At 37.6% G+C, this 17,292-nt stretch overlaps 1 protein-coding gene across 3 annotated transcripts in view; it reads left to right on the top strand.

The window, feature by feature from the left end:
• Positions 1-17,292, top strand: part of LRP2 (LDL receptor related protein 2) — a 111,021-nt gene that overhangs the window by 67,485 nt on the left and 26,244 nt on the right. For all 3 annotated transcript variants that reach the window (XM_031056532.1, XM_031056533.1, XM_031056527.1), the window contains exons 41-56: positions 51-216; positions 692-850; positions 1,772-2,061; positions 3,050-3,253; positions 3,628-3,870; positions 4,485-4,610; positions 6,256-6,375; positions 7,192-7,323; positions 8,200-8,401; positions 8,854-9,149; positions 9,650-10,166; positions 11,906-12,058; positions 12,510-12,680; positions 13,944-14,167; positions 14,571-14,748; positions 15,673-15,869. In XM_031056532.1, coding sequence (XP_030912392.1) covers positions 51-216; positions 692-850; positions 1,772-2,061; positions 3,050-3,253; positions 3,628-3,870; positions 4,485-4,610; positions 6,256-6,375; positions 7,192-7,323; positions 8,200-8,401; positions 8,854-9,149; positions 9,650-10,166; positions 11,906-12,058; positions 12,510-12,680; positions 13,944-14,167; positions 14,571-14,748; positions 15,673-15,869 — 3,378 coding nt within the window. The remainder of the gene's footprint in view (positions 1-50; positions 217-691; positions 851-1,771; positions 2,062-3,049; positions 3,254-3,627; positions 3,871-4,484; positions 4,611-6,255; positions 6,376-7,191; positions 7,324-8,199; positions 8,402-8,853; positions 9,150-9,649; positions 10,167-11,905; positions 12,059-12,509; positions 12,681-13,943; positions 14,168-14,570; positions 14,749-15,672; positions 15,870-17,292) is intronic.

The raw sequence follows: 17,292 nt of genomic DNA, 5'->3' as shown, positions 1-17,292 counted from the left end.
TCAGGAAACCATGCTGAGCTTTTGTGTGTTTTTGCTTGCATGTGCCTAAGACTTGGGGACTCCAGATGGCATAGCCTTTGACTGGATCAACAACAGAGTTTACTACAGTGACTATCTTAATCAGACCATCAGCTCAATGGCTGTGGATGGATCAAACCGCACTGTGATCGCCCGTGTGCCACGGCCAAGAGCCATTGTATTAGATCCCTGCAGAGGGTATGTGTTGAACTTTGTTTTGACTGCAGGTGCAAGTACAATTTAGACCTTGACAAAGACTGTCAGAGACTTCTATAACCCTAACCCTTTTTCTGTTGTATTCCTTGAATGCTTCAGAAGAATTCTTGTTTCTGTATCAACATTTCCTGAGAGGATGGGGACATTACTGTATGATACTGTGCTTTTAATTTCATTACCAGTTATGCTGTGTTATAATTAAGAAAGATAAGAAAGAGATTAATTGACTTTAGTGGATTCACATAGGAGCTGGAAAAAATTTTCTGAAGTTCACTGCCGTGGACCCCAGTGATCCCTCTAGAAGACTCCCTTGTCAATGCGAGCCAAAATAGAGGAAGAAGATATTTTCTTGTAGTTTTGCAATGCACACTTAAGTAAGAGACATGAGGGTGGAAATACCACCAAAAGCAGAGTTTGTGAGTTTTGTTTTATGAAAATATAATTATGTTATTGACAGGTATATGTACTGGACTGACTGGAGTTCAAATGCAAAGATTGAACGAGCTACACTTGGAGGAAACTTCAGAACACCCATTGTGAGCACAAACTTGGTATGGCCAAATGGACTGACCCTGGACTATGAAGAACAGCAGCTGTACTGGGCTGATGCAAATCTGTATGTATTGAAAACATACTTGATGGTTTACATTTAGTTAATATTTTAAAGGCTCTATTTATTTTTCCTCATTTCCTAGCTGGTTTTCAGCATTTCAGTTGAATTTGGTACATGACATTATAGAATGTTAGGAGTTGCTTAATAGCAATGAAATGTCAAATTTTAATATTGCTGTGAAACTATTGTGCAATAAGAAGTTATATTAAGTCACAGTGTAGATTTTGTTCTCTGCTTTATACACTTGCACCTGCTGTCAGTTTGTTTGTCTTACATGCAATTCAGGACTTTCATAAGTGTCTTCTCCAAAAAATACAGTCGCAGTACACATTTTACAGTATGCATTGCTCATAGTTAATGCCTATCACCTGTGGAATTTGGCCTGATATTCTTCCTGTTGCCTACCAGGCAGAGCTCTACCCTTGAATTTATGCCACAGAATTTCTTCCATCAGCAGGAAAGTTTTAAAAAATTGTTTCATTTTCTCACCATTCAAATTTACCCATGGTCTCGGAGAAACCACTGCAGCAGTCAGATCTTTCCCCTCTGATTCCTTCAGTATAGAAGTTATTTTTCAGACTGTTGTATGAGAAGAGTGTTCTCTGTAGTGTAATATAAATCCCATGGCCTGTGTCTCTATGGAATCTTCTGGGAAGAAGGAGGCTGTTGGATTTATCTGCATGCAGGAGGTCAAGACACTTGTAATGGGATGTCTCTGTTAAGAGGAATTTAGCATGTCAAATGGAACGTACACTTTTCTGTTTCAAACTCTAGTTAATGGAGTTGGGGGAACATAAGCAGCACCCAAGATATTGGTGAACACTACTGAAGTGCTGGATGTCAGTTGCCAGACTAGTTAGGGCGTGGTTTTATACATAAGTTAAAAGACTTCTTTAAGATATTATAATTTATTTGTTTTTGTAGGCAGAAGATTGAGAGATGCACTCTCACTGGTACAAATCGTGAGGTCATTGTTAGCACTGCTCTGCATCCATTTGCAATGACAGTGTTTGATCAGCACATATATTGGACAGACTGGAACACACGAAGCATTTACAGAGCTAATAAGTATGATGGTTCAGATCAGATTGTAATGATCATGAATCTTCCACAAAGACCAATGGATATTCATGTCTGGGCAAAGAGTAAGCAGCAGCAGTGTATGAACCCTTGCAACCAGTTCAATGGTGGCTGCAGTCACATCTGTGCGCCAGGTAAGCTGTTATGCTTGATGACTGCAAGCTATTACTCTTGGCTGTATTAGAGTTTAGACTATAACAATTCTAGTCACATGGGGACAGTTGAAATATTTCTTAGTGTTCACAATTTTTTAGTATCTATTTTATTTATAAATGCAATCAAAATAATTGCCATTTAAGATCATGGTGTTTCACCAACACACCTAGGGGTTGTGTCTGAGAATCCTCACAAGTGAAAATTATGGGTTTCTCTTAAACCAAACTTAAACCAAACCATTGTTTTCTGGGGTTTAAACTTTCCTTGGATGAGATATGAAGTGAGTGTTGCAGGATATGCTTACCTTAAGAGTATATGCTCTTACTAATCAGATGTTTCCTACAAGACATTCTAAAAATTTATGGTTGCTATTTCTTTACATAAGTGTTATAGAGCTGTTTCATGTGTTGTAGATTTTTGGAAGTTATGATTCTTGACTTTGAAAAAGTAATTCAGTGCCTGTTTTCATTTGTAGCATCTTAAATACCATTAAAGATCTATCTTGCCTGAAAACAACTCAAACTTCTCATTAATTTTGAGAAGAGCAGTTTGTCTGTTGCAAGAAATTTTGAACACCTGTTTTGATTTTGAGGGATAAAGTCTCAGTGGATATAACTGTGATATTTGAAAGCATCACATGCCATCTTGCTGCCAGTAAAAAGGCATTTGGACAACAAGCAAGTACTAAGATACTCCAAATTCTGATCTCAGTTCCTCTAAGGAACTCTGAAATAACTGTTGTGCGTTTTAATGGGTTTGCATATGCTTAACTGAGATAAAAGTCTGGCTAAGTCACTACTATCTAAGCAAATAGATTGTATAGGAATTATGAAAATTGTTTTGCCTTTTCCAGTGTTACAACTGTGAACACTTTCATGGAAATCTATATAAAACATCAATGTTAAATTTGTTTCCTTTTTGTCATGTCCTATTTTTATTTTTTTAAACTGTCAAACATAAATTTAGGTCCAGCTGGTGCAGAATGTCAGTGCCCCTCTGAAGGTCGCTGGTATTTAGCCAATAACAACAAGCACTGTATTGTGGATAATGGTACCAGGTGTGATACTGGTTTCTTCACGTGCCTTAATGGACATTGTATCTCTGAGCGGTGGAAATGTGACAATGACAATGATTGTGGTGATGGCAGTGATGAGTTGGAAAGTGTGTGTGGTAAGCATTTAAAATAACTGCTTTAGAAAGGATACTCTGTCTTGCCTGTTCTGTAGTCTCTGTCAGCTTTATGGCTTTATGATCATTGATCTTATGGCTGTAGTTTAGAAATGATCCCTTGCTTGCTCATAGATTTTAGGTCTGAAAGATTAGTGGTTTGCTTTAGAATCCAGAAGCATTGTAGTATTGAATTTTTTGTCATGTATAGCCAATTTCTAATTTTTTAATTTAAATATGTATTTTACTTTTCATGCAGTCCGTTTTGCAGCTGTGTTTGCCCTGGCAGGTAAAAATATTGTGATTTTGCTTGTTACTTTGTCAGAGAATTTAGATTACATTTTATCCACTTTTTTTTTTCTTTTTATTTTCTGCAGCTTTCCATACTTGTCAGCCAACAGCTTTCACCTGTGGCAATGGCCGATGCGTACCGTATCATTACCGCTGCGATCACTACAATGACTGCGGAGATAACAGCGATGAGCTTGGCTGCTTGTTCCGAACCTGTGACTCCCACACGGAATTTACTTGCAATAATGGAAGGTGTATATCCCTTCAGTATGTCTGCAATGGAGTAAACAACTGTTATGACAATGGCACATCAGATGAGAGGAATTGTCGTAAGTTGAGCCTTAGTATCTAGTGCCTGTTGGTGTCTGACTCTCTAGACAAAGGAAGAGGGAAATGTGGTTTTATGTGAAGAAATCTGACAAAACCAGTAAGAAGGACAAAAGTTTTTAAAATTTACATTACAGGTACTGTTTAGTGTTGTTTGAAGCAAATAGAGTTGAAAATCATGTTCTGGAACACCCTAAGATATTACATATTAAATGTTGCTGTAAGTAGTCTGCCTTGAAGCAACAAATGCTCATGCAGTATGTAATGTTAATTCTTGTAAATAATTCCATGCATTTCAAAAATACTATTTCTGATAACTTGGATTGAGGGTTTATGTTTTTGCAGGATTAACCTGGAATTTGACAATGGCCTTTTACTTTGTGTCATGCTATAGTAATTATACTATATTTAATAATCAGGAGTGTATATTGGGATCCCATAATGGCATAGTTTAAAATTATACGCCTTATAAAAGTTATCAGTTATGTTTGTTTTCTTTAAGATGTAAACCGTGATTAGTTCAATATTGGCTACTTTTGCAGTTCATGAAAATAACAGCACAGCAGTATTTAAAATAGCTTTAAAGCACTTCTGCTTTTTTCCTCCCTCCTTAAAGCGGAGCGTACATGCCAGTCTGGTTTTACAAAATGTCAAAGCACAAATATTTGCATTCCTCGAACGTACTTGTGTGATGGTGATAATGACTGTGGAGATATGAGTGATGAGAGTCCAACTCACTGTGGTAAGTTAAGAGAGTTAAAGGGCCTTTGTTACTTCTCTGACAGTTCTGTAATTTATTCCACTGCTCTTTTCTTTTAATATAACTCAAACTGTTCTCAAAACATCTACTTTTGTAATACTGAAGTTATATGTACATAATACTATTATCTTATAATTATCTGAACAATGCTTTTATCTAATAAAAAAGATTAAACATTTTTTCAGAGTTTTAATATAGCATTTGAGGATTGTTCCTTTTGCTTATTTTGGTCTGTATTTTTATTATCTTACAAGGTGTTTGGCACTTAAGTATTATAGAGAGCTGTCTTTTTCAATAACTTTAACATTAGAATATTCTTCCTTCTAACCAAATTAATTTGTCTATGGTCCCAAATTTCTTTTAGCTCTTTCATGAGGTTATGATTTAGCATATGATTTATTGTATCTTCCAGTTAGGATATGGAAATGCCTAGTTTTCAATCAGCCTTAATTACAAACTAGATTAAATTTGCTAGGACATTTTTATTAGGTAGAAGTTAGGTAGTAGTTTTCCCATATGAAATACTATGGATCAATTTGGAAAACATAATTGATATTTTCAGGTCATGATTTAGTTTTAGTATTGCCTGAGTAGATTGTTTTTGCTTTCACTGTTTTTTCTAAAGGTATGTGCCTTGAACTAACTGCCACAGTTTTTCTAAAATGTGGGTTTAATTTTTGTAGCCAAAATGTGGCACCTTTTGTCTATGGACACCAATGTGTCAAGAATATTTCGCTATAGTGAGCCTTGTTCTACTTGTCAAAGGTGTGCTTTATCCCTTCTACTGTTTATGTCCCTGCTGAATTACATAAATTGAGAAGTGGTGAAGGGCGAGGAAGAGGGAGAGAGGGAATGAGAGATGAAAGAAACACCAAGATGTTAATGAGAAATAGTTAACTGTCTGTTTTCCATCATTAAAGGCACAGGGAAGAACAACTTAAAAGGCCAGACTTAATCCTTCTGGTATTTTGAAACCATCAGAGGGTACAGGAAAGTATTGGTAACTGCTGAAGAAATTGTCAAAACCCTTTATACATGCCAGGGTCAAGGGGCTTGGCTGAAGTGCAGAGAGTACTTGCAGCATGCTGAGCTGGAACTACTCAGTGTTATGGTTTGTTCTTCACTGCCAGTAAGGAAAGATTCCTACCAGCAAGTGAAGAAAAATTGCTAGGAGGAGAATTCTCTACCATGAGATATTACTTCCTTAGTGCACATTTTGATTTCCTGTAGAGCACCAAGTCTGTTATGCCTGGTTTGAGCACTGGAGAAATGAGTACACTGGAATGTGGTCATTTTCCTGTGCACAAATCTCAAGCATAAATGTAGAATATATGTACAGTTGCTGCATGCAATCTTATTTCCAGGGCAAATTCTGTCTGCTTACTAGCTCATACGTATGCCCAGGGAGAAAATCAATCACATTCTTTTACATACCAATATCAAGCTGGTTTGTACAATGAACTCTTTCCATAGAGGCTGGGAAAAGACATCCTTCCTAGCAAAATTTTTTCTCTTTCTGTTTTGGGGACTGTAATATATTTTGCATAACATGGACTCAAAAGCAACTTAAAACAAGTTGGAAAGGTAGCAGGAAAAAAAGAAGTCATGCATAGGTTTTTTCTTCCAGTGTCTCTGACTTGCACAAATAGTGAGTTTCGTTGTACATCGGGACGTTGTATTCCTGCCCATTGGTATTGTGATCAAGGAATAGATTGTGCTGATGGCTCTGATGAGCCTGCCTCTTGTGGTAAGTCTGCACTCAGAAGATACAACATGATGGCTTATGGCAAATCAATTCTTTGTCTTGTAGGCAGAAGCTTTAATCCAGACAAGGTGGAAAATAAGTATCTTCTGGGTTTTATTCACTCTTGCTAATCTGAGTCACTGAGTAATTTGAGTTTTAAATCCTTAAAGCTGTGTATGAAATATGAAGGTTTTAGTTGCGACAACTGATTGTTTGTAATACTCTTAATGTATAACCTCCTATCCCTGTAAGACTATGATGGTAGTGAATCAAATGGCAAAAAACAGCAAGTATTTTGGTATTGTTTTGCATGTAGAAGCAGATGTCATACTGTACAGAAAGTGTCCATGCAGTATTACATTTGGGGAAAAAAGGAATGCGGGATGCAGAGGGCAATGGTGTTGACACAGTAAATGGGTATCATAGCATTACAGTAAATAAATCCTGTATGTACAGTGGAAACTGATGGGAATAAGCAGAGGAGTAGGGTAGGAGGTGAAAAAAAAGGACAGTGATATCCAGGGAAGAAGAGAAGGAGCTAACTGAACTCACTGACAATTGATATTATAACATAGTTATTATTCTCATTGTAAAAGTAAGAATAACACAAGGCAAGATTGTTCTTTGGTTTGCTTTGCACATTATTGGACTTGCATCTTTAGCTTAAGAAAATGTTTTGCATCTTATACGTTAACTATTTTACAATTAAGCTTTGATTTTACGTTTCACTGTCCTAAGCTTCTGCCTGAAATAGTCCTCAGTAGATTTCATGGCAGTGCAGGTTAGTTTAACAAGCATAGGATTGTGTTCATTTTTAAGTGCCCCAAATGCGGACTTGTTCGAGTGACCAGTTCAGATGTGATGATGGCAGATGTATCCCAGCAACGTGGATCTGTGATGGTGATAATGATTGCGGGGATATGAGCGATGAGGATCAAAGACATAATTGTGGTAGGTGGTTAATGCAAGTAGATACTGCATTTTGTCCTGCAGATGTTTTTTAGAAAACAACCAACCCCCAAACTCTCACTCACTGCCTATTTTTCTACCCCATAAAGGTGCACATTAAGCATGAGGTACAGTTTTCTATACCTTCCTTTTCATGATATTGAATCAAAATTGAATATTTTACTAGTAAAAAAAAACCAAAAAAACCCATTGTTTTAATTTTGCAGTTATTATTCTTTGAATTGTTGAGTTGAAATGGAGATATAGTTAACCTGGGTTGTGTGTATGATCTGGGCAGCTGGAGCAGCTTCAGTGGAGGTACTCCCTAGTGATCATGCACCACATCTTGTGCATATTAACCACATGTTTGTGGCTTAAAATCTTTAAAAACTGGTGAACAAAATAAGTGTATCTGTTCAGAAGGTGAAGGAAGGGAAGGGGGTTCACCAAGACTGGTCCTGCTTCTTGATTCTTTCAAGAATAGCTGGTTATACTTGTAGTCCTTGCCCTTATTAACTGTAATATTTCTACTTCTGCTTGCTCCCTGGAGCACAGAATACCTTGAACAAAATAGGAAATAGAGGCTGTTCAGCTCCCAGAAAATCTGCTGAAAAAGTTTATTTGAGAATCCAGTAAGAGGCAGATTTCTGCACATGTCAGGATTGCCTAAGGAATGCTTTAGCTCCCACTCAGCCTCTACGAAAGGCAATGTGCAGTTTTGTCAGTGAGAAGATACAGTGATATCTGTCTCTGCATGTGCAGCAGGACATGGCTCTGTTGTGGATTATGAGTGGATATCCAAGCTGCTTGTGTGGCTGGGGGAGGAGGGTGTCACACACACAGAGTATAACTTGGTTAGTGGATGTGCTTTTCCTTCAGCAAACCGCAACTGCACAGCAGCAGAGTTCACTTGTGCCAACAATCGACCCCCGCTCAGGAGATGCATTCCTCGGGCATGGGTCTGTGATGGTGATGCTGACTGCAGTGATGCTCTTGATGAACACCAGAACTGCACACGAAGATCTTGCACAGAAAATGAGTTTACCTGTAGTAATGGCTTGTGCATCCGTAACACATACAGGTTTGTGACTTCCCAGCAGCTGTAGAGATTCTCAAAATTGCTAATTGTGAAGGAGCTAATTCAACCTTTTTTTCACACCATTTAGTTGTAATTAGAATTATATGTTGTAATGAAACTGTTTATCTGCTCTGCATTTGTGCATTAGCTTTGACTTGAAAATGCTGTAGAATTTTCTGTTAATATTCCTATTGCTCACCATTAGCATTTAATCCTTCTTATTGTCACTAGTAACCGCTCCTGGGGTGATTCTGTCTAGCTTGTAATGCACACAGGGAATATTAGCAGGACTCACAAGATCAGACTATACAGTATCACCCCAGTTTCTGAAAGTCTTTTCTATGGGAGCTAAAAATATCAACCTTCTTTGGAAATTGGGAGAGTGTATATATTCATCTGCCCTGAAGACAGTGATTGCCTTCTTATATTTGAAGACAGTGTTCATTCTTCTTCAGGTGTGATAGGCGGAATGACTGTGGTGACAGCAGTGATGAAAGAGGATGCATCTATGAACCGTGTCAACAGCACCAGTTTACTTGTCAGAATGGGCGCTGCATTTCCAAAGCCTACGTCTGTGATGGGGATAATGACTGTGGTGATGAGTCTGATGAGCTGGAACATCTCTGTAGTACGCCAGAAGCGACTTGCTCTCCCCATCATTTTAAATGTGACAATGGAAACTGCATTGAGCTGGTTAAAGTCTGCAATCGGTTGGATGATTGCTTAGATAACAGTGATGAAAAAGGATGTGGTATGTATATGTTTATTTGTACTGTCTCATGTAAAAATCTTAGGCACCTTTGATAAAATACACTCTTAAGACAATTCCTTAATTCCAATCATATCTATTCCATGGCTGTTCCTCAAAAATTAAAATTATAAGAAATGTAACTTTTAAATGTTTTTGCTTTAGTTAAGTCATACTTATCATGTGCTGCTTTAACTGACTGTGTTGATGAGCTCATGATACAAACAAAATGTATTTCATACATTGTTACGCATTGCCCTTGCATTTCCAAAATATGCCATAGCCCATACTTTGCACTCGATGTTTTGTGACAGACTTCTGAGGTGGTAGAATAATTTTATATTAGATTGTGTTTTTTACTTTTTTCCTTTATTACAGCAGCCCACATCCACATTCAGCATTTTCAGGTGGTAGCAAGGAGAGAGAGACAGAGTGCATTGGAAAGTGACTGCACTATTACTCCGCTAGCTGGCTCCTTGAATAGAACTCCTTTCCTTTCCCAGGTGTAAATGAATGCAGTGACCCTTCAATCAGTGGATGTGATCATGACTGTACAGACACACAGACAAGTTTCTACTGTACTTGTCATCCTGGATACAAACTTATGTCTGATAAACGGACTTGTGATGATATTGATGAGTGCAATGAAACTCCATCAGTATGTAGCCAGATTTGTGAGAACACAGCTGGCTCCTACATCTGTAAGTGTGCCCCAGGCTATATCCGGGAGCCTGATGGAAAAAGTTGCCGGCAAAATAGTAATATCTCCCCATACCTTATTTTTAGCAACCGTTACTATCTGAGAAATCTCACAGCAGATGGCCAGTCTTACTCTCTCATTTTGCAAGGACTGAGAAATGTGGTGGCACTGGACTTTGACAGGGCGGAAAAGAGGTTATACTGGATTGATGTGGGGAGGAATGTCATTGAACGAATGTTCCTAAATGGGACAAATAAGGAGACAGTGATAAGTGATGATGTGCCCAACGGGGAAGGTATCGCTGTTGACTGGGTTGGCAGGTAAGAAAACACATTTTTTGTCTTTCTTAGCTACTGAAGAAATGATGTGTGAAGAAGTTTATCTTAGGGCTTTTTCCTCACTCCATATGAAATTCCTGATGAGTAGTGAAATAGTTTGGGTTGTGGATGCAGTATTACACAACTGCTCTGAAATTGTTTATTAGCATCTAATACTTAAATTACTCTGATATGTAGTATACTGAGGTTCTGTCAGACTTGCTCTCCCATTGATCATTTGCTAGCAGTTGTTGGGATTGGCATGCAGGTTTCACTCAGCATAAACAAAATATTGTAACAGGTAACTAGATCCCAGTGAAGTAAGTAACAGTAAGCCTTAATGAAATTTAGCTCCTCTACCAGTGTGAAGAGCATGTGTGTTTGGCTCTTAAAAAATGTACCTTTAACTGACACACTCAAACAATGTGACCCACATAATTTTCTGTCAGGAGGTCGGCATATGGGTGAGGTAATTGGAAAACACATCTCATTATGGTAAATTTTTAGTTGCCTGCTGTGTTTCAAAAAGTAGTCTGATTTACTGCCCCAGAACCTCTGTCATTATGTGGTGGCCACTCTGACAGTGGTCTTGCTGTGTTTCATCTTGCTTTCCAAGTGCAGTAATATAAGTATGAAAAGTTTAAATAACACGGATCAGACTGTAAACCAATAAGAATTGTTCCAAATGTCACTTTTGGAACTTATATGAGAGTGTTTATATGACTGTGTCTATGTAATAGTTTTTATTTTTAAGCCATTTTGTCTCTAAACTAATAATTAATGTTGTTGCTGGCAGCCACAAATGCTTTATGAATCATGGAGAGATGATGAAGCAAAAGGCAAATTTTAGCTGAACTGGTCCTACAGCTTCATTTCTAATATAGCTTTTGAATTATTTCAGCTACCATTAGTTATGTCTTCAGTCAGTTCTTGTTTAGGTGTTCCAGGCAGGCTGAAGAAGAGTACAATGGTTGAATTTTCCTCCTTGTTTTCTGTGCAGAGAGAGGATGAAAAGTTGCCATGAGATGCAGGTTGGAGAAGACTGTTTTCTCCTCCTCCCTGGTGGGAATGGTGCTACTTAGGGTGGTGTAGGCAGAATTATATCTGTCGGGCTATTTCTGGAATGACACTGTAGATGCTGGAGCTGGCCAGCTCTGCAGAGAATTTCAAAGCATTTTGCAGTAGTTCTAATTGAATTTAATGCTTTGCTTTGATGCTTTAAAAAAAATCATCACTTCTGCTTGTATGATTTCTTGGCTTACAGCTGTGTGTAATTCCCAGGCAAAGTAATAGAAGTGTTAGAAAATTCAAGTTGAAGTTTAAATTAGGGTGTGAAACTACTTGGGACTTTTCTAGCTTTTTGATGATAGCAGAGGTGGCAGCATGGAACAGTTGCCTTACAGTCCTGGTCACAGTCCATTGCACTGCATGTTTGTTTTCCTGCTCCTGGCCGTTGTTGGTAGGAAAGAAAGGGAAGAGTGGTACAGGAATTTGTAGGCAAATGGCATATTATTACTCAACTGGGCACCTGCAAGTTTGAATTTGGCACCACTGGTTGTGGTTACAAGGAAAACAGAAGTGAAAAGGGCAGCCTGGAGCGTGGTGTAGAGGAGATGTCAATGAAGTATATGTTCCTTTGCAGTGGATACATTGCTTCTAGGAGAAAAAAAAATTAAAGATACTGTGAAGCAAAATAAGGGGGGGGAAATAATATTTAATAAATTAACTCTCAAATATTTCAGAAAATTGTACTGGGTGGATGCCTACCGAGATTGTCTCTATGTCTCTGAACTTGATGGAAGATTCCGGAAAAAACTGCTGGATCGGTGTGTGGATGCCAACAATACTTTCTGCTTTCAGTATCCCAGAGCAGTTGTTGTTCATCCAAAATATGGGTATGACCTTCCAAGAGTCCTTTTCCTTTATTTTGCAAATAATCTTGCACTATTCTGAAACTCTGAAGTAAATTTGGGCGGTTTACATTTAGATTTCTGTGGTGTTAGTACTTATTTGCAGCCTAGGAGAAATAATAGCTTGCCTGTTGTGGGTATATATGCATCGCTGTCAGCTACCATTGAAAGTGGAATTTGCTTCCATATGGACTAGAAAGCTCTGATTGCAAGGCTAAAAAGGTTGATAGAAGTGTGTATGGTTTGGTAGGTGTTGGGGCTGACTGAACTCAGTTGTGATTGCACAATTGTCTGCTGTAGCAGTTAAACTAAGAAATATACTAGCTTTCTTCTTCCTCAATCTCTGCTTTAGTTCTGTGGCAGGAAATACTATATTTGAGGCATGGCTTCTAGTATTTACTTCAACAATCCTAACTCTAGGTATTCATTTGAACAGACAGATTTACTGGACAGACTGGGCAGATCGAGCCTATATTGGACGAGCTGGCATGGATGGCAAGGAGAAGACTGTAATCATCTCTACAAAGTTAGAGTGGCCCAATGGACTTACCATAGATTACACCAATGACAAGCTCTACTGGACAGATGCCCATCTAAATTATATTGAGTATGTACACAGGAAATACTAAAACAACTGAATGATCGCTCATGTCAGATTGTGGTGGGAGAATTTATAGGTGCTGTGAAAAGAATACATACTTCTGCCCACTGACTTTATAGAAAATTGGAGTCAAAATGTCTGGAGTAGTAGATGATATGGATCATTAGATGACACAGTAACCGAGTTGCTGCATTCAATGAAAATTGTCAAAAAATTAAAAGATGCAACTTCTCTGTGTCTAGTTATGCAACCTGAACCAAAGCAAAATTGACTATAAATTCTCTATTTTTTGATTCTCTTGTTTTTGGTTACAGATGAGAATTGAGCTGTAACTAAACTAGTTATGTGCTAATAAGTTGTATACAAACCTTTAGAAGATGTCTGAATGCCCATAAGTTTGATATGAAATTTCCTGTTGGCAAGTGGGATTCTTTTGTCAATGAAGAAGAATCTATACATTTGTTCTAGTACTGGAAAATTCCCACCTAAATAGCAGTAAAAATAAGTAATTGTTATCTGACCAATTAAATTTTGAAACTCATTATACTGAAATATTTTGAAACCAATAACTCATAATTATGTTAGTGTTCATATTTGTATTCATATTTACCTGGACATTTAGATTTATATTTGTATTTACTTCGATTCTTCTCTATTAATTCTTCTGGTTGCCTTTTCTATGATAAAGTATTAGAGATGTCTATTTAAAAATGTGAGTTAATTATACGTATGTTTCTCTTTCTCTCCTCTCTTGTATTTCATAATTTCCCCATATATGGGGAAGATATAGAAAAATGTGAAATCTTGTCAAAGATAGCTCAGCAAAGGAAGCCCTAAATCAGAAAGACTTGTAAAATTTAGGAATATAGGAAGCCTATTATTGCTTTCAGCGTTTCATTATTAGCAGTCTGAATCATCTAGGCAAGCTAGTCTCTTTTGTGACAAAAATAACTCGCTGTTAAGGCAATAAATGTGCAAAATTTCATTGTTCTAGCTAATGTGCTTCTGGAGGACTATACATTTCAGTGGATGTTACTCTATTCCATTTATTTCCCTGAAATAGCCTGTTTTACTTTCCTCCATATACTCAAATGAATTTGGTAAGGATGGTGATCTGTCTTCAAGGTGTAAAAAAGCTGCAATTCTACATTTCATGTTTCTGCTCACCAATAATGAAGGACCATAAGCATACATAATATGTGAAGAGAAAAGATGGAAAGAAGTTTTAGCATTTATCTGAATGTTTTGCACAAATTTTTCTTTGTGGAGGTACTCTGACCTGGATGGACATCATCGTCACACGGTATACGATGGGACTCTACCTCATCCATTTGCGATAACAATTTTTGAAGACACAATATATTGGACTGACTGGAACACAAGGACAGTTGAAAAAGGAAATAAATATGATGGATCAGAAAGGACTGTTCTTGTGAATACCACACACAGACCATTTGACATCCATGTTTACCATCCATACAGACAACCATTTGGTGAGAAAACAGAATTAGATTTGCATTTAGAGGGTCAGCTGTTATTTGGGGACTAGTTGTAAAGGACCCTGAGTGCACTCAGCTTTTGCCTTTGCTGAGGGAAATAAAAGGCACAGAGTAAATGTAGGCATCTAGTTTACATTTATAAATTGCCCTTTCTTTGAAAAGCAATAACTGGATAATTTTAAATTTGTTTCTAAAACATCATTGCTTGATAGCATAGATTTTGTATACATGAAATGACATGTATTTCTCTCATGAAATGCCTACTTATCTAGGTTTTAGTTTTCAGCCTCTTACATTTAAGATTTCAAAACAGTATTAAAGGAATCTATCATAGATTGAAACCTTTGTGTTTTGGAATTTACGAAGCATGGTAATATTTATTCTTCTATTTTACCAGTTAATAATCCTTGTGGCACCAATAATGGTGGCTGTTCCCATCTTTGCCTAATAAAAGCTGGTGGTCAGGGGTTTTCCTGTGAATGTCCTGATAACTTCATGGTCATACAGTTTGGCAACACAGCCCACTGCCTTCCAATGTGCTCTAGCACCCAGTTTCTCTGTGCAGACACTGAGAGGTAAGTCCACGGCTCACCATCACTTTTTCCATTTGCTCTTAAAGATATATTTTACAGTTTAGTCTATTCAAAAGGGCAGGAAATTAGAGCTTCCTTCTGTTTTCATTATGAATTTGTGACATGGTTGCAGAGAGAAAACTAGGAAAAGACAGGAAGACAGGCTTTCATTTTGGAAAAGTACTTCTAGGCTGGTTCCTTAAGTAGTACTTTTTAACTTTTCTTTCTATTATAGGCATTGCTGATGTAGCGAAGTTTGGGTTGTTAGAAGCATGTACCTCCAGAAACCATTTCTTGTTGAATTCTCAAACCTGGAATTTAATATTTTTTTAAACATCTTTTACAATGTATCTGTTTCTGCCAAATATATATATACTGTCTGTCAGTGTCCCAGGAAAGCCATTTAGCTGATGTGAGGGCACATTTCTAACCCCTTTTACTGAGACAGCAGTGGAGGGAGAGAAAGGGCAATATAAGAGCTATTGTACTGATGTATCACCCTGGAGCCTATGAGGCAGGTGTGCTTATTTGGTTGCATTTTGAAGCAGTGTTATAATGATAATCCCTAGTGAAATTTTTTGTGCTAAAATTTGGGTGAATTAGTGAAATATTACTTCATTAAATGATTGATCTAAAAATATCAGAGATGTTTACCACAAATAAGCATAAAAATTATTTCTTTATTATTTTCTGGGAACTTCCTTCTAGAGGTCTACCAATATCATCTGTTTATCATCTGTTTCTGGTGACAATATTCTGACATTTTATTAGCATTTGACATATGAAATAGAAGACATAAAATTCAAGATGTTTTGGATGTTTCAATAAATATTACTAAGACAAGAGTGTCTTTTGTCCTGTAAAAGGATGGTTGTACATCTGTAAAGCCATATCCTCAACAAAGAACACGCTGTTTTCTCTTTGTAGGTGTATTCCCATCTGGTGGAAATGTGACAGGCAGAGGGACTGTCGAGATGGCTCAGATGAGCCCCCAACTTGTCCGCACCGGTACTGTCCTGTGGGGCAGTTCCAGTGCAATGATGGGAACTGCACAAGTTCACATTTCTTGTGCAATGCCCAGCCGGATTGCCATGACAGATCAGACGAAGATCCTGTACTTTGTGGTATGTTCCAGTACATAAATTAAGCTGTTTTACCAGTATAAAACACGTAATCGACATATAAATTTCATAATCACTATCCCTTTTTCAAAGATAAAAAGGTGAGATAGACAGATGCAGTCTTCTGTAGTCTTGCACTTGCTGGAGCAATTTACCTCTGTGTAAGCAGGGTAAAGGAGAGCAAAAATGTACTATATCAAAACATAACAGTTTCTATACCTCCAGGACAGATTTGCACTGAGGTAAATTACCATCGAGTTATAAAATCTTAGAAACAGGTCTAACTTTGTTTTGCTCTGAGTAAAGCTGTGGTGATTATGAAGAGTCTAGGGCTTCCTAATGCCCAGGTCAGTCCAATTTTTCCTCTATTCTACTTTGTGTGATGGGACAAAGTTATTACATCCTCTGCATTGCACAAAATCCAGTTCATGTGGGAAGATTTGTTTTGGAGAGCAGTTTGTGATAGCAGTCTTATAGAAATGTAGCATAATTATGCTTGTGGAATAATGTTATCTCCTTAAAAACCTATGCTATTCCACATGCTTATGTCTAATTTAAAAAGCCTATCCTTCCTTCTCTCTTTGTAAATAATGTAGTTCTGGCAGCTGCAAGCAAGTAATATAAAGCAAAGGGGAAAGCAGCGTGGTTGTATAACTGATTGTGTCATTGCCTTCTATTCCAACATGGTTCTAACAATGACAGAATTAAATGAAGTGTCAATTTTAACTGAGTTTCAAGTAGCTAAGATTTTAAGTGTGCCACAGGGGAATTTAAAAGTAGAAGTATGGCAGCTGTGTAATGCTGGGTACAACGTAATATACTGGTTACAATAAAAATCAGTTTAGGCCTATGTAATTCCTTTTACTTGTTATCTCGTGCATGGTAACAGAATCCTTTGGTCTAGAATGTTAATGGAAATTACAATACACTGTTTTCTCTGGAACAGTTTGGCAGTGTATGTAAAAGAAAGTAGTAGAGTGGAGTATGGCAGGAAATTCTGGAGGTAGAGATAAGTTTTGACTTCTGTTTTCAGAGCTACCCCAGTTTGCCAGCACTACTGATACCACCTTTCAGTGCTTTGCCCTTTGGGAATAGAGGCTATGTTTTTCTAGGTTGTGCAGCTGATATTAGCATAGTATTCTCCTATGTTTTCTGTCATGTTCATTCGTAGAGAAACAGGCTCATCAGGCAATACACACCTAAGCTGATGGCATGGCCAGAGCCAAAATGCCACTTAAGCTCCTCTGTGAAGTGAGTGGGAGACCCTGCCTCAATCATGTTGAATGCTGAGTTTACTTCCCTCTGCTTTAGCAGAAGGTAGTATATGTCTTGCTCCTAGAAAACTGTAGAGCCTTAGTGAGCTTGTCTGAAGATACCTGGGGGAAATGTGACATGTCATGTTAGAAATATGTACCTTAACTGCTTT

Source organism: Geospiza fortis, unplaced genomic scaffold (genome assembly GCF_000277835.1).
Source record: "Geospiza fortis unplaced genomic scaffold, GeoFor_1.0 scaffold112, whole genome shotgun sequence".
Taxonomy (NCBI): Eukaryota; Metazoa; Chordata; class Aves; order Passeriformes; family Thraupidae; genus Geospiza; species Geospiza fortis.
The sequence above is the reverse complement of the archived record's forward strand: the minus strand, read 5'-3'. Positions and strand labels throughout refer to the sequence as shown.